The following is a 24,847-nucleotide window of genomic DNA, read 5'->3' as shown; positions in this document are numbered from 1 at the left end:
CTGTACATTATAATGCTGTGATGCATACATTTATTTTTTTAGCATTTAAGATGATTTATTTAGATGATTGATTTTAATTTATTTAGACACAGTAGTATATCATTTTAATATTAGGCACAACATGAAAAAATGATAGGCTTTCCGGTATCGTATCAGCCAGAATATTAATATTGGTGCATACCTCTTATTAAGTAACATTATTATTAGTATTATTTGTAACTTGTTTCAAGCTCAGCAAAACACAGCTGGTCATGTGACATCAACATGGCTGTCCCCATGAGGAGACCAGCTCCATGCAGACTGAACCATTTTTTTATAAAGCTACTGATATGACTCTTCATCTCATGAGAGTATACATAATTTAAAACGTATTTATAAAATGTACTATTTATTTTTTAAAGAGGAAAATTAGCTAAGTGCACCTTTAAACAAATGACGAGAATAAAAGAACAAAGACTGTAAATCCTTCAGAGCACACACACCTGAGCGTAGTTGTTTGATCCGGCCATGAGTGTGTGTATCTATGGGGAGGTAATCTTTAAACCAGGTGATCTCTGGGTCAGGTGTTCCGCTGGCTGCACACAGCATGGTAGCGGTGCGAGAACGCTCCACCACCTTCAGCTGAGGACCCATATCAATATTAGGGAAACCAGCGGGAAGCTGGTCCTCTGAAATAAATAAATACAAACAAACATTACGCTCACACCTCTGTTGATATTGGAAATCACCAAAACAAACACGATGCAACACAGGCACCTCCCCCATCATGAGTGTATACGCTCCCGCTAATTTGTTTGCTCGTGCAAACAATGAAACTAGTGTGTTTTGGTTCTTGGTCTGATCCACTTTAACAGTGTTTCTCAGAAATCACTTACTGCACCAATTCCTGTAGACCGTAAACAGCCAGTACTATTATAGACCACAAACTACAAAATAACTAGTGATGCACAATATACAGTAACTAAGACAATTTTTCAAGCCGATAATTATTTGAAATTTTTTTACAAGTTGTTCACTCATTACAAAAAAAAAATATGTTTGGGGTTTGTCAAAGTTAACATCTCAATATAAGATATTAAATGAAATATACTAGGGATGCACAATATATCGGCCACCATATCGGTTATCGGCTGATATTTGTTCATTTTTAATATTATCGTTATCGGCCCAATACAAAAATTTGGCCGATATATTAAAGTCGATAAATATTAATAATATCAAGGATTATTTCCTTGAGCTGAAACGCTTCAGATGCTGAGACACTGTTCGTCATGATGGTTTTGAATTGCTTGAAATTTGATTGGAATCACTTAAAAAAATGAAAATACAGTTAAGTGCAACAAGTTCTGTCATAAAGGCTATCATATAGGTTACATAATCATATCGGTGCATCCCTAAAATATATTAATTAAATGATTTACACATATTTATCCAAATTTGATATTGTTACTGAAGTCAGAAAATACAAAATGCATCACAATTATTTTATTCTATAGACATGTTTGGTTTTTATTTCTTACTTAAAATTAGAGCTGTTTTTATTAAATATAATATGCGGTCAACTTAATAAAAAGTACATATTTAAATAACATTTTAAAAAATTAGCTCTGGCTTTAGTATAGTGAAAACAAAAAAGCAAGCTTTTGAATTTAGGAAATAATGTATTTACAACATTCTAAACATTTTTTAATTGGTCTTTATACATGAAATCATACAGCTGCTGATGTTTCAGGAAGGGGGTAAGGGGATCATCATATTTTGTCACTTAAAAAAAATGGTTTAATGCATAATATCTGCAAAATTTACCACAAAATCAGCATAGAAACTGTGTAAAAAGTGTAGATTCAGTGTTGGCCTATAGCTGTATATTGGCCATTATATTGATTATTGGTCACTGCATGAAAACAATTATTCTAATTACTTCTTATTGGTATTTCCAAAAATTCTGTGGTAATTCTCTAAAAATGCCATGTATCAGGCAAGCTTGACAGAAGCGCACTTCAGAACTCCAAGCTAAAGCAAATTTTTGAAGAAGCTTCCAGTCAGATCCATTACCTACCGCGGAGAACACTGAGACGTGTGGAGGCACTGATCTCCCCTCTATCATTAGATGCCACACATTCATATATAGCCTCATCTCGCGGAGTCCGTAGCGGCTGCACTCGCAACACAGACCCTGAACCATCCTCAAACTCTATCACCTACAGACAGACAGAGAAAAATGTGTTAGTAACTCCCTGAATAGCTTGTGTGTCTTTATAGACCATGTGTAAGGAATCCACTGAGCCAGGACAAATGTGTGAAATTACAGGAAGTGTACTATGGGAATCTCACTTTAACAGTGTTACAACCTCATATCGCTGCTTGCAGCAAATGTGTAAGCAAGCAGTCTGTACGGTTTGTGTTTGTGCATTCGGGGGTCGGGAGTTTACCTCAAATCTCTGGTTGGTGACTTTTTTGCCTTTTCTGCTCCATGTGATTTTGGGTAGTGGATCTCCTGTGGCTTGACATACGAAGGAGGCCACGCCCCCCTGAACACCTATCTGATCAGTGGGCATACGAGTGAACCGAGGAGCACCTGCCAAGAAGGACAGAGATTGGTGGTTTGTATAAGGTGACCCATAATTAACTATGACTGGGTCAACACAAGCCCAGTTAAAGAGATAGTTCACCCAAAAATGTAAATTCTGTCATCATTTACTCACCCTTCAATTGTTCCAAACCTGTATGAATTTTTTTTTTCTGCTGCTGAACACAAAGATATTTTAAAGAATATGGAAAACCAAACAGTTGATGGGCCCCATTGAGTTTTACAGTATTTTTAAATACTATGGAAGTCAATGGGACCAATCAACTGTTTTGTTACCAACATATCGATACAAACATAATCTTTTGTGTTCAGCAGAGTATTGAAATTCATACAGGTTTGGAACAACTTGAAGGTGAGTAAATGATGAAAGAATTTTCATTTGTGGGTGCAAGTGCAAAAGTGTCTTCAGGATGGGGAAACTCTCTTCTAGTATTTACAGTTTTTCTCGATTGCTTAAACACATTTCTTGAAACTATGCCTCGAATTCTCAAAATTATAAACACAAATCCATAACGTCTCTCTCACCCAATTCCCCAAACATCCTATTTTCAGGTCAAAATGAAGTTCTACACTCAAACCCATTCACTCTTGCTGAAAAACCAAACTTTGCCCTCAGACAGGACACACAAGCCCTCAAAATCACACACACTACAACATAGTCTAAAACACTGGTGCAATAAATTCAAAACAACATTTCCAAAACTGGTAAGTTATGTTGCTTGTGGTTCCCCATCACAAACCTTTTCACATGATGAACACAAAAGACACAACCAGTGGATACATTGGCACATTTTTATTCATACACAGAAAACACACACACACAAAAACATTTTTTTTTTCCTGTTTTACTCTTTTTTTTTTTACTCTTTTTTAAAAAAAAGATTTATATTTACTTACAGTAAGATGTGTGTGACCAACATATGTCAGTAAAAGAGCACACACAAACCATATTCTAATATGGAATTCGAATCGTATTGGATGGTAAAGAGTGTTGGGACGTAACAGGAGGGCCTCCACTCAAGGATACAATATGATGGACACGTCTAAGAATGTTCCACACATGGTTGAAATACCATCATTTGCCTAGAAAGATAACATTCTGGGAGTCAAGACTATAAAGGAGAAAGGAAGCCCTCCCTTCGCGGTCACACTCTGTGCCGCTCTGTGTGACTGTACGACTGCTGGCCTTTTCTTGCAAGAAAATACACCTCATCAAAGACTATTGGAAATGTTTGTCTCTTATTCAGTGATAGAATTTTGTTTGCCACCACACCTCCATGAAGGTTCTCGAGGCGATGGTAAAGCGACTCAAATTTGGCCTTACTCGTAGCCCAGCCTCCCTCATAGTCATACCATTGATAAAGACATGGGCAACTAGAGTGGCTTGAATTTCATCTGAGACGGCTTGTCTTCTTGTCCTTGCCCTTCCTCCTCCTCATTCTTATCCCTCTTCCTTCATGTCTTTCTGGATCCATTGTTCCAAAACGCAATAAACTGATTTGGGCCCTTTTATATATCTATTGAAGGTTCTGATTGATGTGTGTTAAATTTTGACTCTTAGTGTTTCCACCTGGGTAATTGTGTGCTAACTGAGCTGAAGCTATGCTGACTTGAGTGAACAATTTTGAATGCTAGTGCTTTCTAAATGACAACATGGTCTAAGCAATGAGAAATGAAGAGATTTGTGAGTAGAGTTTTGCAGTGACAGTTCAACAAATCTGACTCATGTGTCAAAACAGGGAATAGTGTTTATAGTTTAGAGAAATGGGTGTGCTTTTTGATAAATGGCGTTATGGTTTTGAAATTTTAGTTCAAAAGCCTGGTTATAGTGTTTAAGCAATCGAGAAAAACTGTAAAATCTCCAGAATGAATATGAATGCATCCATACATTTTTAAGTTCTCATATAGTATAACTTAAAGGTAGGGTTTAAAATGAACAAGTGACAAATGCACTTAATATAACAGTATAATAAGTTTACTGCATATATATATATATGTCATGACATGCACAGTTAAGCCAATAATTATTTTCATGTTTTAAATGCTATTGGTTTAAAAAAAACAAAATAAAATATAGAATTTTGCATTTAAGTTACTAAAACTTTATGGACCAATTGGCAAGAAAGTTTTACCTGCATTTGGCGCTTGTTAATTTTAAACCCTGCATGTAATTGTCTCAATTAAATTAAAAACTCAAATCAGTCGTTTTAAATCAAATAAAACAAAATGGATTGGATGCAATTAGATGCAAGAAAGAATCATATGTGTATAAAATAATGACCACATTGATCGCCATTGTTGAAAATGACAATAAACCTGACTTTGACTTAAAGTCATAAAACCTCTTTAAAAATCAGGCAGTGACTTTATGCGTGCATTAAAAGTGCATTACAGTTAATACGAAAGACAGAGTGAATTAACTTGTAGATGAGGAAAAGTGCGGATTAGCAGTGTGATTGACACATTCAGCAGCGCTTGCTAATCCACTCGGTCTACGGATGTCACATTAATCTGGTCTATAACCCACTGACCAGCAGCTCTGAACTAATGGCATGTGTAACTAAACAAAGGTTCAGCTCCGGTTCAAACAGAACAATGTACGAGCGTGGTTGAATGTTCATGTCATCACCCCAGATGATGTGCAATGAAATCTCTTCATCTTAACTTTACATGCTTTAATCTACACAGGCGCAGGTAACATTTGCACAACAAAGCCATTGAGTGCAACTACTTTTCCATTTTTATATATATATTTAGATTCAATTACAAAGACCATAGAGAGATTAGAACAATACAAATTTTATAATTATTATTATAAAATAATTAAATAAAAATAATTAATAAAATAATATTTTTTTTACACCCACATAATAAATCTATTTAATAAATTAAATGAATACAATTAACTCAATTTGAATGAAATGTAATAATTTTTTCTGCATTTAAATTCTTAACAACTAAAAACACAATGGTATTTTTTCCCTCATCTACTAGAGTATAACAAAATGCAAGCCTGATTATCTGCTTAAATGTTTTGCCATGGTCATCAAATGAAAAGATGTATTAAATCCATGTATTAAATGTTGACGTCATTTCTTTACGTAGTCAGCGAAGGGCGCAGTTGTCTTGTAAACACTGATCCGGACATTTGGTGCAGTGAAAGAAACATTGGAGGATAGTATTATAATCCATCCAACTGGTTTAGCATTATGAAATTGCTTAGAATGTTCACAAACCTTATTTTTTTAATTACATACTACGTTGTAAGCTGCATTAAAGTTTGCCTTTATCCTTTACACTGGTGGGGATTGGGGAACTAGAGTATTTCATGAAAAGAGCCAGCAATTATTCTGAGTTTCAGAGGATTCTGCCACTGTTTGATATGTTTTTGATGCTTGTATACTCACTTTGTGTATGCGCCAGCTGGAGCACGCTCAGTAGAATCAGTAGTACCGGCTGGTAGGCGCTTCTGTAGATCATGTGACCTCTGGCCATCCTCTCATTGGCTTGTCTGTTTATGTGGATCACCAAGCTGTAAGTGCACTCATAACCTAAAATACACATGTGAACAAGCAACCGTATCTGTCAGTCACATGTGTAGGCTGCAGCACATGACATGAATCGATCGCATTAATCAATTAGTACTCTGTGTGTGAGACTTTCTCTGAGGATCAGATAACAAATTACTGAGTGGTCAATCAATTCCTGAACAATGAACATATCATTTAACATAGAGCCTTCACAGGCAGAAAGTAGTCTAGCTTGCATTAAAGGAACAGTTCACCCAGTTACACACACTAATGCTGTTCCAAACCGAATGGGGGGCTGTTGAATGAATGAATGAATGAATGAATGAATGAATGAATGAATGAATGAATGAATGAATGAACGAACGAACAAACATAAATAAATCTTCTGAAGCTGTACAACTTAATGAAAATCTTTACCTAAGTTCTGTCATTCATGTTTAGGGATATTCAAATATGGTGCAACAAGGCCGATTGTCGTTGACATCAAAACTGGCACAAATTATTGATTATATAATATGACTATATGATTTTGATAGATTTATTTAAAATCATAGTTTTTTAAGCTTGACAGCCCTAGTCCCCATTTAATTTCATTTACAGAAAAGTTCCATGAATACATCCTGCAATAGATATCTTCATCAAATATGAATTGAGGTTTCCACAAAAATATTAAGCAGCACAACTCTTTTCAGTATTGAGAATAATAAGAAGAAATGTTATTGAGAAGCAAATCAGCATATCAGAATTATTTTTGAAGGATCATGTGACACTGAAAACTGCAGTAATGGTTGCTGAAAATTCAGCTTTGCCATCACAGGAATACATTAAAATTTAAAATAGACAAGAGTTATTTTAGATTGTAATATTATTTCACAATATTACTGTTTTTACTGTATTTTAGATAGAATAAATGCAGTCTTTTGGAGCATAAGAATCTTCTTTCAAAAAACATCTTACTCAACTTTTGAAGAGGGGTGTATGTGTTCATAATGGCATGAGGGTGAATTAATGATGTTCCTTTTTGGATTAACTATTTCTTTAATTTAGTTCAGAGAATACTGACAGTAATTGTCCTCCAGCGTGCTAAACATTTCTAAGCGATAAACTTTAAAACAATTTGCCATTTCTCACACTTCAAAGCTGTCAGCCGAGTTAGCGGAAACGTTTTTTGGGGGGGAAATAGCTGATAGTTGGACGAACAAAAACTGTTAACATCTGTTCTGGTTATAACAAAAGTGGGACAAAAAATAACTGGGAAGTTATACAAAGTTCAGATTACAATAACTCTGTAAAACTTTAAGTAAAAAAAACTGCATGGAATATATGATAATACATGACAGCTCCTAAAGGCCTCTCTCTCTCCCCAGCGGGCCGGAAAACTTTACCATAAACTCAATAATTATAACCTAGAGCCCATAAATGTATAATGTATCTTACTTCTGAAAATATAACGAAGAGAACGAGAAAGAAAGAGAGAGAGAGAGAGAGAGAGAGAGAGAGAGAGAAAGAGTTGGGTGGGCAGTTGAACTGCACTAAGTAAAAGTTGCATTAAATATGGATGCTGTGCATGGGAGATTGCCACAGATGGGGGTGTGTTGGGAATCGCTATGGTAACTCTGCCCCCATGAGCACCACGCTTGTCACATCACATCACATCATTAGGAGAGAGAGTGGTTGCAGACCCCCTCATCCGTGCTGCCTATCCATATTTAATTCCTCCACTGCACTCTGAGGCTTCCTTCACTTTTACAGTGCTGAGAGAGAAAAGACCACACGTGTTACTTCCTGCAGGGAATCGTGATGATGTAGGAAACGGGGAGTGAAGGAGGAGAACGGTGACACATACAAACCCCAAATGAGTGTGTGTTTCCACATGTCTGGATTCGACTGTGGAGGAAATGGGTCAATCTGATCTCTGACTCATGTAAAACTGAAGCCCTTCAAACCCCTAAACCTACACACACACACCATCTGCCTCATTTGGAAAACACTCCACAGCAGCTTAACAAAATCCCTAATACACATTATTATCAGGAAAATACGTAGATGCACGCAAGGCATACGCAAACGCACAAATACACCGAGTATATCCACCAAAGATACGTCACATCTAAAAGTCTAAGACCACTAATGAAAATGCTTATATTTTCTTCTAATTTATATATTTATAATTTAATGAGTATAACAGTTTCTGTAAAAAAATACATTATTTAACAATAAATAAATAAAATTCAAAGTCAGATAGAAATTAAAATGGAGAATTTTTCCTTTTTTACAGCATGCACTCAAGCTGGAATAAACTTCACAAGTCTGATTATCCATGTTCAGCACTGTTTGAAAGAGCATCTTCTTTGAAAGAAAATCTGACTTTTTGCACAAAGGTCACAATAGTGCTGACTCTTACTGAAATATGTATCCTATAACTAACTGTTTATTTACAGGTTAAATAAGAATTTATTTTTCGATTTGGACAATGTGAATATTGTGTGTGTGTGTGTGTGTGTGTGTGTGTGTGTGTGTGCGTTTGGTTTATATTACATTGTGGGAACCAAATGTCCTCACAAGGATAGTAAAACCTGATATCACCTCCATTGTGGGGACCAGCCAGTGGTCTCCACGAGGGAAATGGGTTAATAAACATACTAAATTATATTTTTTTGAAAATGTAAAAATGCAGAAAGTTTTCTGTGATGGGTAGGTTTAGGGGTAGGGTTAGTATAAGGAGATAGAATATACAGTTTGTACAGTATGAAAATCATTAAGTCTACGGAGAGTCCCCACAAAGATAGTGAACCAGACATGTGTGTGTGTGTGTGTGTGTGTCCTGGTAAACCCTACATTATCGGGACAAAATGGTAGGTTTAGGGGAAGGGTTAGTGTAAGGGGATACAATATACAGTTTGTACAGTATAAAAATCATTGTCTATGGAAAGTCCCCATAAAACATAAAAAAAACCTCAACAAGTGTGTGTTTGTGTGTGTGTACATGTTTTTCTACCCCGGTGGGGACTTCAACCTGAATGCACACAGACTCATGGTGACTTGTGTCACACAACTGAGGTCCCCATGAAGAAACAAGCTTCTAAATCATACAGACAGAGTTTTTTTGACAATGTAAAAATGCAGAAAGTTTTCTGTGATGGGTAGGTTAGGTTTAGGGGTCAGGTTAGTGTAAAGGGAGATACAGCTTGTACAGTATAAAAACCATTACGTCTATGGAGAGTCCCCACAAAGATAGTAAACCAGACGTGTGTGTGTGCGTGTGTGTGTGGGGGGGGGGGGGGGGGATTATATTCCTCTCCCCTGTGTTAGAGCCATATGCTACCCTGCCTAATCTGAAAAGAACAGAGATCATTATGATAACCTGATATTTCCTGCTTCAACTCCATTTGTGTCAGAAGTCGATAGCTAAGCTTTGTGGCTACGTCTGTGCGCATATGAGAGAGACAGAGAGAGAGAAACATAAGAGACTATGAAAGTAAGCCATCAGCAAGCGTATATATGTGTGTGTATTTGTGGAACAGCGAGACATAGCCTAGCTACTGACTAATCAAATCTGCATCTTAATTACTTATTCAGATGCAACGAGTCAAATAATTGATATTTATTACTAAGGCACCAATCATGTTAACATGCACCGACACAATTAGCCTGCAATTAGGTGATGAGAGGGCTAACAGCATATCAAACAACAGTGAATGACGAGCTTTCTTTTGAGAGACCCTCGTCGTCCATTGTTAAAGGGATAGTAAAAATTACACTTCTTTTAGCAGTGTTGTAGTCGAGACCAGCTCACTCGAGTCCGAGTCGAGACCGAGACCAGAGAGGGTCGAGTCCGAGTCGAGACCGAGACCAAAGAGAGTCGAGTCCGAGTCGAGACCGAGACCAGAGAGAGTCGAGTCCGAGTCGAGTCGATACCGAGACCAGATCGGTTGGATAACCTAAGGTTGGGTCTAAAAACCAGACCTAAAGATATCTTCAAGAATATGTAAAATATTTGGTGGTAACAATAAAATTGGCACCATACTCATACTCAAACAGTAAATCAAATATACCATGGAATCATGTAGCCTACACTGTAATGGTAAAAAAGGCTCCTGCTGCATTTGCGTGGCGCGAACGTTAGTCTCAAGTCATACGCAGTTGCGCACAAGAAAGTCAGCAATCATTGGACGTTTAAATCAAACAACAATTTAAAGAAATATTAACATACAGTAACAATCATGAAATATTTTGAATGGGACTCGAGTGGACTCGGGAATAAGTCAGAGTCCTAATATGTTCGAGTACGAGTCAATTCCGAGTCAAAATGCACACGAGTCCATGACAAGACCGAGACCATTAAAATATGGTCTCGAGACCGAGTCCGAGACCGAGACCGAGTCCGAGTCTCGAGTACACAACACTGTCTTTTAGTATTTATTCACCCTCATGTTGTTCCAAACTCGTACAGCCTCCTTTCTTGCATGGAACACATTGAGATATTTTGAAGAATATCCTGGCTGTTGACCAGTTTACATGTAGATTTTCCCCTACGCACAAGACTTAAGCCTGGTTCACACGGCAGGATAATTAGGCCGATTTTAGCCCAGATTCACCCCTTCCGACAATCTTAAGGATGCTCCGATTATCGTAAAATAATCTGATCAGATATTCCTACCGTGTGTGGTGTGTTAAGACGGCTCTCGTCTGCGCGGAAGGACGTCGGGACCGCTCCGATCTCAAATCGGGGATATCCAACATGTTGGATTTTTTTGGCCCGATTTCTCCTCGTGTGTGTGGTGTCCCCCAGGGACAAACGAGCACGCAGCCTGTGGACTGTAGCCAATCAGAAAGCGAGGTGACGAGGCGGCGAGGAAGCACCGGGAAACAAAATCAAAACAGCCGGCGGCATGGCGCACCAGAAAGTTCGGTGGACGTCGGAGATGGAGGACCAACTGATAACGTTTTTTTTTCGGTTAAAAACAAACTACAAACTATCGCCACTGCATCCTCTTCGTCCGCCATGATTGTTTACTCTGAAGTCACGTTTGATCTTGAGGGATTTTGCAAGATTTCCCGTCTGACCTGGGAATGCTCGGGAGTCAAATCGGTTCGTGTGTGATGTGTTGATTTTGCCGTGTGGCAGCGCACCACACACTGTACGACCAAAACTGTTAGACCCGTGATTTTTTATCGCCGTGTGTGGGGTCTCTCAGGTTTGGAAAATCGGCCAACAATTTTAAAATCGTCCCGTGTGAACCAGGCTTTAAGTATACCTGGGGCGTCTCCAGTTGACACCCAAGCGTCTATAGTCGACACTTGCAAAATTATACTCTGGTGAATTCACCTCTGATCGAGTTGGTTGATGCCTAAGATAGCTATTCTGAACGCATATAATAGTTACCTGACCGCAAACTAACCCTTCCTAAGAGTCTCACACTAAGTCGAACGACGTCTCGTTCCTTTTTTAACACTATCACTTGGGAATAAGGTCTCTAGTGTTCCACTAACCTGCTGCACAGCAATAACTAAACAGACTCCAGACAATGCCTTCGAATGCCTTCACGGACGGAGGATCTCAGACAAATTTCAGAGAGAATCCCACCAGCAAAATGAATACAACAGTTTTTATAGAATAGGAGCATGGCAAAGGTGACATGATACATTACATCATTTTTCCTACAATAAGATTGGTTCTTCATTAGCATTATTCAGCAAACCTTTCTGATACTAGGTAGAAGCAAACTCTGACTTCTTGATTTACTTTGTTACTCGAAGTCATGAGTTTATAAATTTAGATATCTGTCTAGTTTCATTTCCCCTTTTGTTATCTTCAGACATGATTCAGACATGATTCATGATTCAGACATGATCATACATGCAAAACAATAACCATGCAATGCAAGATCAGGTTATTTCACAGTGGCGATGCCAAAATGTAAGCATTTATGTATTCCACCACTCTATTATATTCCATTCAGTTTTCGATGATGTGAGTTGTAATGTTAAATGTCAGTAGGAAACTTGTACACCCATATTCTCCTCTCATGTTTGCAATTTCTATGACTGTACTATTTCTCATTCGCCTACACAAGATGAGAATACATTTTTATAATTTCTTGGGTATTTCTATGATATATATACAACCAGAAACACCCACTCTGGTTTTATGCGCTTATATCTGCAGGAAGGATGCAAAAATCTAGTAGTGACGATTGGTTTATTGTTTAGCAGTTTTATGCTAATAAAGGAAAATGGTTTAATGCGTTAGCATGACCACAGGTGTTTCAGCTTACTAAGCATGATCGGTTTAAGAACATGCATGTACGTAAATGCACTCACTGACGTTGGTCACAAGATTTGTAAGAAGCAATGCTGTTTGATGCCATTGACATTTAACCTAACACAACATCTAAATCTGTCACATTTGATAATGATGGTGCTTTTTGTCATCATGAAACACACTCACCGGCGTTCAATCACAAGATATGCGAGAAGCAATGCTGCTTGATGTCTTTGACGTCAAACCAAGCAAAACATCTAAATCAAACCTAACACAAGGTCTACATTAAAAATCTACATCAACATCTAAATCTACTTTTTCTAAATCTAAATACATTCAAAATCTGCCACATTTGACGATGCTTTTATAGTGTTTTTTGTCATTATGGAGCACTTTTCATTATATAGAAATGACTGACCAGGATATGCTTTAAAAGTTCACCTTTTGTGCTCCACAGTCCACATCAGAAAGAATGTCATATGGGTTTGGAATTTCAAGAGAATTTGGATGAACTATTCTTTTAACGTCTACACAACTTTTATACTGTATTAAACCACGTCCCCTGCATTTCAAGTGAAAAATAGAACCAGAATAATGTAGGCTTTGAATGACTAGTTAAAGCTCAATAGACGAGCCACTAAACTCCCTCGCAAACCCTGACTGAGCGATGCACTCTTATTTTGCTGAACCACTTCAGTTTTTAACTATTAAATCAATTTGTGCTCTAAGGTCCATGGACATGAGCGGCAATTTAAAATGTAGCTTATAACTATAGATGGAGCTGCAATACCAATACATACAACTTCTGATCTATTAAAGGGATAGTTCACTTTGAAATTAAATTTTGGTATGTTTTAGCTTACCTCAAGGGCATCCAAGATGTAGGTGTCTTTTTTTCCGCAGTAGTTTCAATGTTGATATTTTTAGGTCAAACCGTTCTTGTCTGACAGTCATATCATGCAGGTCTATGGTCACGGTCTCAAAGAGCATGCTCAGAGTCCAAATTAAAACAATTCCCCATCGTCCAAATTAAACAATTCCCCATCGTAAGTACACATTGATGGTCTAAGACACGAAACGAGCAGTTTGTGTGAGAAAACGAACAGTATTTATATCGTTTTTACCTCTTATAACACAACCACGTCCAAGTGATCTGAGGGCGCGGGCGCTTCCTGCTGTGTGACGTGTACGCAGACTGGTGCATAGATATATATACACTAGATTTCGCATTAAAGACATTCGTTCCAATGAACTGCCGTAGCCAAGGCGACCTCTAGTGTATATATCTATGCACCAGTCTGCACACACGTCACACAGCAGGATGCGCTCGCGCCCTCAGATCACTTGGACGTGGTTGTGTTATAAGAGGTAAAAACGATATAAATACTGTTCGTTTTCTCACACAAACCGCTCGTTTCGTGTCTTAGGCCATCAATGTGTACTTACGATGGGGAATTGTTTAATTTGGACGATGGGGAATTGTTTTAATTTGGACTCTGTGCATGCTCTTTGAGACCGTGACCATAGACCTGCATGATATGACTGTCAGACAAGAACGGTTTGACCTAAAAATATCAAAATTGAAACTACTGCGGAAAAAAAGACACCTACATCTTGGATGCCCTTCAGGTAAGCTAAAACATACCAAAATTTTATTTCAAAGTGAACTATCTCTTTAATGCTGAACAGCAGGGGTCTTCAACGGGAAGTTTGTGACAGTACTGCAGTAGTTTTTGTAAAAAAATATGGTGAGTAAACTTCAATACAATTAAGCTAAAGTTAATAAAATGAAGCTTAGCTAAATTATGTATTGCCCCTTCCACAATAGAATGCATTAAGTAAAATTAAACTTAAAAATTAAAACTCTCTGTACATAGTTAATGATCATTTGAATGGTTATGTAATGTAGCATTATAGCATACATTCATTTGATACTATACGCATATTTGAAGGCCAGACTTCAAATGTAACAGGGGGTCCCTGCTCCGTCTTTTATCCACCAGGGGGTCCTTGGCCTGAAAAAGGTTAAAGACCCCTGCTGATCTTCCAAGCAAATCTGTTTATTCATGTAGAAGACTAGTGAAACTTGTTTATATTTGTTTGTGCATATAGAGTGTAGTGTGTATGTGTGTGTGTGTGCCTCAGATGAGGACATGGTAATAACGGCAGTTACATAAGGTGATTTGCAGCATTGGGGAGAAAAATTGCTGTGTGTTTCCTAATGTTTGTTCTCTAACATACAAAAACGCACACTGAATCGGATATAATCACTAACTGGAAAGAGAGATTACCATTGTGTACTAGGTACCTAGTAGCTGAATCAAATCCAAGTTTTCTCATTTTCAAACAGCTTCTCTAATATGCATCCCATCACATGAGCACTCAAACATATAACAGCAAGGAAAAACAATTCTTTGGCCATATGGCCGCTGTAACTCAACACAAGAACATGTAAGTCTGTTACAAACTCTACAAAACCCCTCATTAAGTCTCAGTACAACAGATGCAGCTGTCAGGGCAAGAGACAGATGAGGACAAAATGACATGTAGATGTGGGACAGTCTTGCTGGCAGGCGCTCATTGCCTTGACAATGCAGAACTCCAATTAGAGCTACTTTGACATGGAGCAGCTGAGACAGTTAACAGGTACACACATCTGTCTCACCCTGACGAAAAGTGACCCGAAGCTTCTACATATGGAATGACACAATCATATGGGTCCTCTGCGTACTTCAAGTGGCTTCTGTTATACTTCAATGCAACATTTAAAGACCTTCTAGATGTTACATTCCACATTTTTTTTCAACAGAACAAACAAAAAGAACTAGCCTGGATGTGCAGAACTTACAATTCATTACAAATAAAATGTATGCCTAAATAACTTTATACCATGGTCTGTCTCACTAGACTCTAAATACTCAATTCTGATTGGCTGGAAAGTGTGCATTAAAACAGTTTAATGCACAGTAGGGCTGCACGATATATTGTTTGAGCATCGATATCACAATGTGTCACATCGCAGGATGTGCGATGTCAAGTAGTGATCGTAGCTGATCCATGATACGTACAGGCTAGCTTGATTCCTCTTTCGTGTCTTCTTGCGCTTGAATGGACAAACACACAAAAAATGATGTCCAAATATCCTTGTAAACACAGTCAGTTATGTCTTTAATGAACGTAAACAGTTGAGAAAGAAAACACATGTGTAACAGTATATTGGATCTGTGCATTGTCTTAAAGTGACAGCAGGCTACTGAACCTGCTGCTGTCTGTGTCATTACTGTTAAATGAATTAAATAAATGTGATGGAAATTTTAACATAGTAAGTTTTAGAATTTGTTTTGTCCAATATTAAGGAAATTAAACCAGACGGGTGAAAAACATGTTACACCCTCCCTCTGGTTGTCTTGTGATAAACATATTTGGTGGCTCAGCCTTGAGCAATCTATGTGCATCTTTTTTTTTTTTTTGTAAGTGCCACATGTGCAGATAACAGAATACCATGTAAGGAGCTGTTTTACCTGACTAATAGGAAGCTCTCACACATCCACTGACCACAGGGGATGGGTGGCCTTTAAGTGTTTTAATGTGAATTCCCTTTTGGTCTCTTCTCTGTATGTAAGAGGGTCCTTCTTGCAAGAATAAAAACCTTATAAAAGACACTTTGTTGGTTTTTCCAAATCTGCCTTTGAAGTTTATTTTTCACTCACTGATCTTGAATGAATAACTTTTGTAACTTTAATAAGGATTAATCTTTTTAATTTGATTTCAATTTCTGAACTTGAACTTGTTCAGTTATATTTATTTGTCCAGTTGCTAATTTGTTCTTTTGTTCTTACTGAACTTTCATAATGTTTTTTTTTTTCATAATTTTTATTAGTTTGTCTATAGTTTATTAATTAGTTCTTTAGGCTGCAGTTTTTTTTTCATGATATTCAGCTGCAACAGAATGTTTTGCAAAAAGACAGATAAATATGCTTGATATTTAAATGTTTGACTTTTTTATATTGGAATCGAAAATCGTTAAGAATCGGGATCGATAAGCAGAATCAGAATTGCTCAAATTCAAACGATACCCAAACATAATCGCTACATTCTTTTTCTCAGCAACGAGGGGGTAACATCGTTGTTTTTGAAGGAATTAAACTCGCTGCTTCATTGATGCTGCACAGATGCAGGTAATTCACGTCTCATCTATCTCTCTTTCTCTCTCAATCAATGATTAGGCTAATTCAAATAAATGCAATATTTCATTCATTCAAATTAATGTAATCTTACCACACTACAATATCTCTGTCTGATTTAAAGAGGGCAGAATGCTAGATCTAACGAGCCATAACTGACGGAAATATCTGTCATTTTTATCCTTCCAGTCAAATATTGTGCAGCAAACAATAACAGCTTTAACTTGTTAATGCTGGAAAATGACAGTTTGAATACTTCACGTTGGGTGATTCCTTGCCTCCATGTCACATTAAAATCATTTAATGCACAGCTATAGCCATAGATTATCCCTTACATACTGTATGTAAGTCACAAATATACACTGCAAAAACATGTCCTTCCTCAGTATTTTCTCCTGTTTTCCATTATAAATATCTAAACATTCTTAAGTCAAGATACATTTACTTGAGAAGCAAAATGACTTAAGATATTAAGTATTGTTTTCTGAAAATATCATCAAAATTAAGTGAGTTTAAGCTAAAAAAAACAAGAACAATATCTGTCAAACGGTTCTCCTGCTTCTCAATTAATTCTCAAAAAAAAATTAAGATTTTTATTTTTATTTTTGGAAAACAAGACAAAAATACTGAGGAAGAATTTATTTTTTTTGCTGTGAATAAACAAATGAAAGCCTGTTTATTTCAAAACTTCAGTTCAGTTTTTATGTAATTATTGCTAAATGATTCAAATAGGAAACAAAGATCTGAATACCCCCAAAATACATATTTTGAGAATAGATTAAAATATTCTTAGATAATTGGGGAAAAAAACATACTTGAGAAAACAAACAGCTTGTATAAATGGATTACCAGAATTTCACGTTTTATATCCTACAAATGGGGATTGCAGCACCAAGTTAAAACAAACCATAATCAGTTACAAGCCTTTTTAAAGTGCCTGATCGCTAGTGACTGAGGATTATTCTTTTTATACTTTTACACTTCTTTTTATACTCCTATATTTGTTTTCAGTGGAACATGGAATGTAAAGCATAATACATAAGTTAGTTTCCATCTCCATATAGTGGGCAGAAAAACTAGAAATAAAACTATAAACCACTCATGGATAGTTCTAAACAGGTTCCAAAGAGAAATGGGCCAACCTCGAATCAGACTTCACCATTCAACAGGAACAGTGCTGTAAGTAACAGTGTGTTCCTTTATGTGGCATGAAGATAATAACATATTAGGGTGTAAATGAACAGACTGAAACACACAAAATTACAGTCAATACGATAAATACTCTTTAACTGGTTTAACATATTCCAAAATATACAGCTGAAACATATTGTTATACATACATATATATATATATATATATATATATATATATATATATACAGTACTGTGCAAAAGTCTTAGGCATGTTAATATCCCCCACCCCCCGTCCCCCCCAAAAAATGGTTTTAAGTCAGTTATTTATATCTTTTGCTGTAGTGTGTCAGTAGGAAATATCAGTTTACATTTCCAAACATTCTTTTTGCCATTAATTGTAGTAATCCAGTGAGATTTGTGTATGCACAAGGAGTCTGACAACAGCTAGGATGATCTGATCTCCCCATCATCGCTTGAAGAAACCTTCCTGCAAAGCTACCTGAAAAACTATGCGCAAGTGTACCTGGACAAAAGCCGTTTTAAATGCAAAGGGTCGTTACACCATATATTGATTTGAATTAGTTGATAGTTAAATCATAAATAAATTCAATTTGTGATTTTATTTTTGAAAGCATTCTCACTTTACAGCATTTTAACACAAGTGCCAGTACTTTTCACAGTACTGTAGCTTTGCAGGAAGGTTTCTTCAAGCATCTCGGAGATGTTCCTGCAGTTCTTTTGGATTTAGTCTGTCTCAGTTTTTTCTGTTTCTTCATGTAATCACAGACAGACTCGATGATGGTGAGATCAGATCATCCTGGCTGCTGTCAGACTCCTTGTGCATACACAAATCTCACTGGATTACTACAATTAATGGCAAAAAGAATGTTTGGAAATGTAAACTGATATTTCCTACTGACACACTACAGCAAAAGATATAAATAACTGACTTAAAACCATTTTTTGGGGGGGACGGGGGGTGGGGGATATTAACATGCCTAAGACTTTTGCACAGTACTGTATATTCCCTACATCATGTTAAAATACGTAAACAAATCACTGAATCAAACTGATTCATGAAACAACCAGTTTGAAAGAGCTGAGAGTTGTTGAATTGAGCATTAACTCATGAGTGATTTAGACCGATTCAGTGTGTTTCGTGAATCAGGTGCAATGTTTCATTAAAACAACATGTCAGAATAACTTGAATTGCCTACCACATTAAGCCATGGTGATTATGTAACAGTTGGCTCCACTATCCAAAAAGAGGCAAAAATGCTTTAAAAAAGATCTGAAACAGGTTGATGAATTGTACATCACTACAAGGTCTCCTTGATCACCACTCTTTGATGTTTAGCTTATGGAAATTAAGCTAGAAAATGCTTGCATCCTGCAAGATCTCCCTTTAAGTTCATGGAACCTCACATACTATGAGCTTTTTTAAAAATGGTAAATTGTTCAATGTTAATGTACAGACAACTAGAAGCTATAGGTGAATTTACTGTCACTTTCAAAACATTGCTCTGTTTACTTCCTGACAAGCCCGAAATACCAACAATGGCTGTTAATGGCATATATTTGGGGCGGAATTATGTTTTTCTGAACAATGGCAGATGTTTGGAAAACTTGTTTAAAGACAAAATTTTGCGGTGCCATTTGGAGACAATAGTGTCATTGAAATTACATGCGTCACCTTAAAAATGTTAAACTGGTAAGCATTATGACTGAAAACAGATGTGACATGAGAGAAGTAAAAATATAGCCTCCTAGATAATTACTGTATGTTAATGCTAAAAACATACAGTAGACTTACAAGTAAGTGATAATGTACAGTCAGCCAGTCATTACTGGAAAATAAACCCCACTTTCGGATCACCCTGTTGAGGTTTACTTTGCAATAATGATCGTCTCTGTAAATTATCCGACTGTATTTTGTCATGTAAGAAGCCAAAGTCAACAGAGCTAACAAGAAACTAGCACAGCTATGTAGTATGTAGGAAATCAGATGTCAATTGTACAGTTTAGCAGTCATTTTAAAAAATACAGAAAGCAATGAAATATTCCAGAAAGCCATGCTTTATTCTGTCTCTTATCTGTAAGCAACAATCTTGTCTCTTGTCTGTAATCCTCATCATGCTGTGAGTGAGCTGATTGTGCATGCTCAAATATTACAATAATATAGTCACAGTCAAAACAGGACTCAACAAAAATGATTGAACAAATACAGACAGGTCACATTTTTCCGGCCCATGAAAATGAGTTTTTTTCAACAAAAAAACGTTTTATATTAAACATTATGGCTTCTTTAAGATTTACAAATTTACATCAAATTACAGAAAAGAAACAAATATACAATTTTCTGACTGAATATTCCATTCCACAAGTAAGTTTGCAAAAGTAATGTTGACTTTAAGATGGTGAACGGACAGGACGCGCTCCTGTTCTATACTTTTTTAATTGTTGTCAACATTAGACATGCATCAAATAGACTTCTTTGCAATTCATCTTACTGTTTTTTAGCATCTAGCGCCACGAGCGTTCAGTTTTTAAAACTCTTCTGTCAAGCACAAAAAAGTATTCAGAAGTTCTGTTCTATGTGCTTCGTCTAGCTGTATTCAACAGCCGGAATGCATCACACGTTGACGACTCCTCACTCTTTTGTATATCTATTACTCAACAGTATAGCTTTAAACACAGAAGCACACCCAAACATAACTTACAGGTCTGGCATAAATACAGTATTGCAACAATTGAGCCAGTCACAGTCCCATGAAGTTGTTTGAAACTCAATCATACTTGTCCTGGTCCATCAGGCCAGCTTTACCACTATATAATGGCTACTGAGTGCAAGCTGTTCTCAAGAAGGTTAGAAATCATACAAAAAGTACTTGAACCATATGGTTTTGACAGTAATGCACATGCAGAACACTTGAGCTGATCAAGCTTTAAGCACTGAGCACATCAGTGCTATTAAAGTCTTCTCCAGTTTCAGGAAGAGATTTTACAGCTCGCTTTCAGCTCAGTGTCATAAGCACAACTTTCACTAGCAGAAGCACTTAAGACCCACACCTATAAATGGTATCAAAGACGCACGTCTGGGCAATAAGCACAGGGATTGTGCCTCTGTGATATCTACATTATTAATATAAACCATATGCCACTGAAGCTGAGGCAATCTGCTTTTCAAATAGTGCAGGTTTTCAAGTGTGCTCTGAGCAACCCTTAGTCTGCAGGTGGAATGAAATAAATTATTCAAAAGTCAGAAAATCACTCTCTCTCTCTCTCTCTCTCTTTGTCCATCTGTCATTTTCTCACTGCTCATGCTCTGGGCATTACAGGTCAAACTTTTACACCTCAGACCAACCACCAAACTCTCCGCTCCTTTCCTTTCTCTTGCATATGCAAACCTTAATACCCTAACATCATAATATCCCTCACTCTCTCCCTGCTCCCCCTTCAGTCTCTCTCACACACACTAAGAGCATTACGAGGTATAGCAAAAGTCATCACACATAATCCCCTTCAACGTGAACTTTGTTCAAATGTAGAGTCATTCAGTTTATTGGTCCATTAAGAATATGCTTTTAATGATCCGTGGAGAACGTTCCGTCATAAACAGTAATACTTTAAGCTCAGCATAATACCCTGGAGCACTGGGTTCCCCGAACATCACTGAATGATCTAAAAAGCAGTGGGGAAACCACCACAAAAATGCATGCCATTTAAGACAATTGCAATTGCCTAAATTATCATTTAACAACATATGCTTGTATACTGTATACTGTGTGTGTGTGTGTGCGTGTATATATATAGATGAATAATATATATTTATAAATAATAATATATATGTGATTTTGTAAAACAATATGACAAATAGAAATATTAGGAACATGATGCAATACTCCGTCCTTATCATAATGTTGATATGCTTGCAAAGCAGCACCCACAAAAAGTGGGAATGTGCATGCAATATGGTCTTCTGTATTAGCCTTCCAATGATAAAAAAAATAAAAAATAAAAATAAAAATGACAATCGATTCATCGACTCGAGCTCGAGTGGATGACTGATCATAACAATGAAATTATTTTGTCATTTCCTCTATAATAACCAGGGAGCGGATGAGGCTTTTACTCCTCGCCTACCTGATCAACATCGCTGTCGGGTTCAGGTTTTCATTCGGGTCTCACCGGCTCGGTACCTTCGTGAAATCATCTATAAGCACCAGAGATATAATCCAGAAGCCCGTCCTCTCCTTTCTGATGTTCACCGGTTCAGGGCTGAACTATAAAAAGCACAACAGCAGCAGAAGCACTGCGTGTTTCCAGCGCTCGTAAAGAGCTCGCAGGTCTCTCTTTTTGATGATGCTGATGCTGTGTGTGCAGCCGAGCGCGCGAGCATACAAAAGCGCTCGCGCACACACTCACTCACTCACGCACACGCACACACTCACGCACAGCGGAATATGAGGGACGGGCTCGAGGCAGGACAGAGCGGCGACGGCGGAGTGACGTCAGGTGCCCCGGAATGAATCTCCGGTTCAGGGAAAATAAATAATTTGGAGGAATTGCATTTGCACATCGGAGACACTTAAGGTAAGCGTCCAGAAACCAGGTCACTCATCCAGAATAGTTTTTATTTTATTTTTTTAGTTTGATGTAGGCTACTGAGACCATAGCCTACATGGCACTGTTTTAATTCACAGGGTTCGACTGTCACTATATTAAAAGGGAATTATTCATCTTTTTGAAAGGTAGCCTATATGATAGCCTAATAATAATGTGTGACACAAGCCTAAAGTAACCTGTAGGCTAATAATTTGAATTGGGAGACTGGGGGAGTAAGTTGTCACTTTTAACTCCAGTCAGTTGTCACTTTTAACTCCAGTCATTTTTTTAACATATTTCTTATGTTAAGTTTATTAAGTTCTGTTTAGGCATATGGCTACCAAAATAAGAAGGGGTAAGTTGTCACAATTGATCCTCCCTGCATGAAATGGCCTATTACAGGCTTTTCAGGAAAATATAAAAGTAAAACAATTTTAAAACAGAAAATATTTAATTATGTGTGTAAATGTAAAGCACATTTGACAACCTGTACCAACCAGCACGCTCAAAACTTAGATATAGGCCTTGTGACAACTTTATCATGCAGCATGACAACTAGCACTTGGCTCAACTAAAATGCCAATGTAATAATATTAATATGAAGTAGAATTGATAAAAATAAACTGTAAATCCTTTCTATATATATATATACACACACACACACATACAAACACACACACATTCATAATTATGCATAACTGCATGCATAACTATTATGCAAATTAATATTCTTATCATATTTTTTCTCCAAGCACATTTTACCAATTCCAAACCACATCAATCTTAATAACTACTATTCATTTTGTATTTAATCATGTATAAGTGATATATAATTGATATGGAAGGCTGGAAGTGAAAAACGCCTTATATTCAGGTTTGCATAATTATTAAGCAGGGGTTTTTTTACATGTAAAGTGGCCAAAAAGATTTAATGTAAAAAATTTAAAAATTATTAAGCGCTCATGAGAAGGATGCAATACTAATGCAATACTTGAAATTGCTAAATTAAGGCGTGACCAATGGACAGCAAGATCGGGTCGGACAAAAACAGGCCAAGAAGAAAAGACACATGTTAAAAAATTAGGAATTAAGGTGAAGAATTAGGTGGGAAACCATTAGGAACCATTTAGTCTTCAGCGCCACTGTTTTCCAGAACTGCATCCTAAAGTCTCCAGAAGTAGGTGTCCGGATCTCAGAGACTTTAGTAAAGAATCCTGAAATATGATGCACACTTAATAAGAATCACAAGTGTTGTGAAATACATTAAGAGTGTTTTTTTTTATATAGGCTTTATAGACAGATAGGATGGGAGTGACTCTTGAAGGACCAGCACGACAAGAATTCATCTTCCAGAATCTGGCAGTAAGTTTTGGGAGTTGATTTTAAGTCCGTCTCCTACCCTGAAAGGTCCGTCTTGCTCATAGTAGCAGCTCACAGCACGACTCCCTCGCCACCGCTGCTGTTGTCTGACTTGAACTTGTGCTGGTCCCTTAAAAGTCACTCTCATCCTATCTGTCTATAAAGCCTTCAGACAGATCTATGAACAGTCTGACATAGTATGACATAGTCATAGACTATGAACTGTCTATGAACAGTCTTCATGTATTTCACAACACTTCAGCTTGTGATTCTTATTAAGTGTGGGTCTTATTTCAGGATTCTTTACTAAAGTCTCTGAGATCCAGACACCTTGTTTTTCTGGAGACTCCAGGTAGGATGCAGTTCTGAAAAATGGTGGCACTGGAGACATGGTTTGGATGCATCATCAAATGGATTTTTTTTTTTTTTTTTAAGTACTGTTTTCAAGCATGTTTCCTCCAAACACTAACCCATCTGTCATTGGTCAAACAAATAGATAGCCTCACCCCCAAACAACACCATTGGTCGCTATGTTGGATTTTGTTGATATTATATTCACAAATGGTGAATATTATTTCATCTGGCTTATACTTATTCAAGTTGTAATGCAAATATGTTATAAGGACTTAAAATATAAATATGTTATATTTTAAAATATATATATTTAAAAAAAAATACATATTGTTATATTGTCTCTTTATGTATAAAACACATTTAAATGCAAAAAAATGTTTCTTTTTTTGCAGTCTCAGGCGGAAGCGAGAAATAACGGGGACACTTGTGATGAACTGTTTTAATTAACTGTTTACTGCAGCAGAATTCAATTATATGCAAATTATGGTGGCAACTTTTCTAGTGGGCTGAATTTGAACAATACACAAAATAAATGCAGAATGAAATTTGTTTCTCTCATGCTCACTGTCTCTTTCTCTCTCTCACACACACACACACAAACACACATACACACACACACACACACACACACAAAAAGATGTATGCCTCATCAGTAACCTAGTTCCCACAGCGATATGTAAATGAAGGCATTAATTTGCTTTAGTTGCAGAAAGTGCCCAGGTAACCACAGACCCGGCAGCCCTTGCATACAAACACTAGCACGCACATAAAGAAGAGTTATTTCTGGAAACACCATTAATCGACCATACAAATGTAAGGTTACGTA

The 24,847-nt window shown here is 37.0% G+C and overlaps 1 protein-coding gene across 7 annotated transcripts in view; it reads right to left on the bottom strand.

The window, feature by feature from the left end:
* Positions 1-24,847, bottom strand: part of ptprdb (protein tyrosine phosphatase receptor type Db) — a 76,072-nt gene that overhangs the window by 37,313 nt on the left and 13,912 nt on the right. For 5 of the 7 annotated variants that reach the window (XM_079851038.1, XM_079851040.1, XM_079851042.1 and 2 more), the window contains exons 5-8: positions 5,998-6,141; positions 2,433-2,578; positions 2,060-2,201; positions 483-668 (exon numbers count right to left, since the gene is read on the bottom strand). In XM_079851038.1, coding sequence (XP_079707164.1) covers positions 483-668; positions 2,060-2,201; positions 2,433-2,578; positions 5,998-6,085 — 562 coding nt within the window. In that variant the 5' untranslated portion in view covers positions 6,086-6,141. Of the gene's footprint in view, positions 1-482; positions 669-2,059; positions 2,202-2,432; positions 2,579-5,997; positions 6,142-21,846; positions 22,147-24,847 lie in introns of those variants that run through there. The other 2 variants (XM_079851039.1, XM_079851041.1) reach the window with 1 other exon arrangement.

This window comes from Squalius cephalus (genome assembly GCF_949319135.1).
Source record: "Squalius cephalus genome assembly, chromosome: 2".
NCBI lineage: Eukaryota > Metazoa > Chordata > Actinopteri > Cypriniformes > Leuciscidae > Squalius > Squalius cephalus.
The sequence above is the reverse complement of the archived record's forward strand: the minus strand, read 5'-3'. Positions and strand labels throughout refer to the sequence as shown.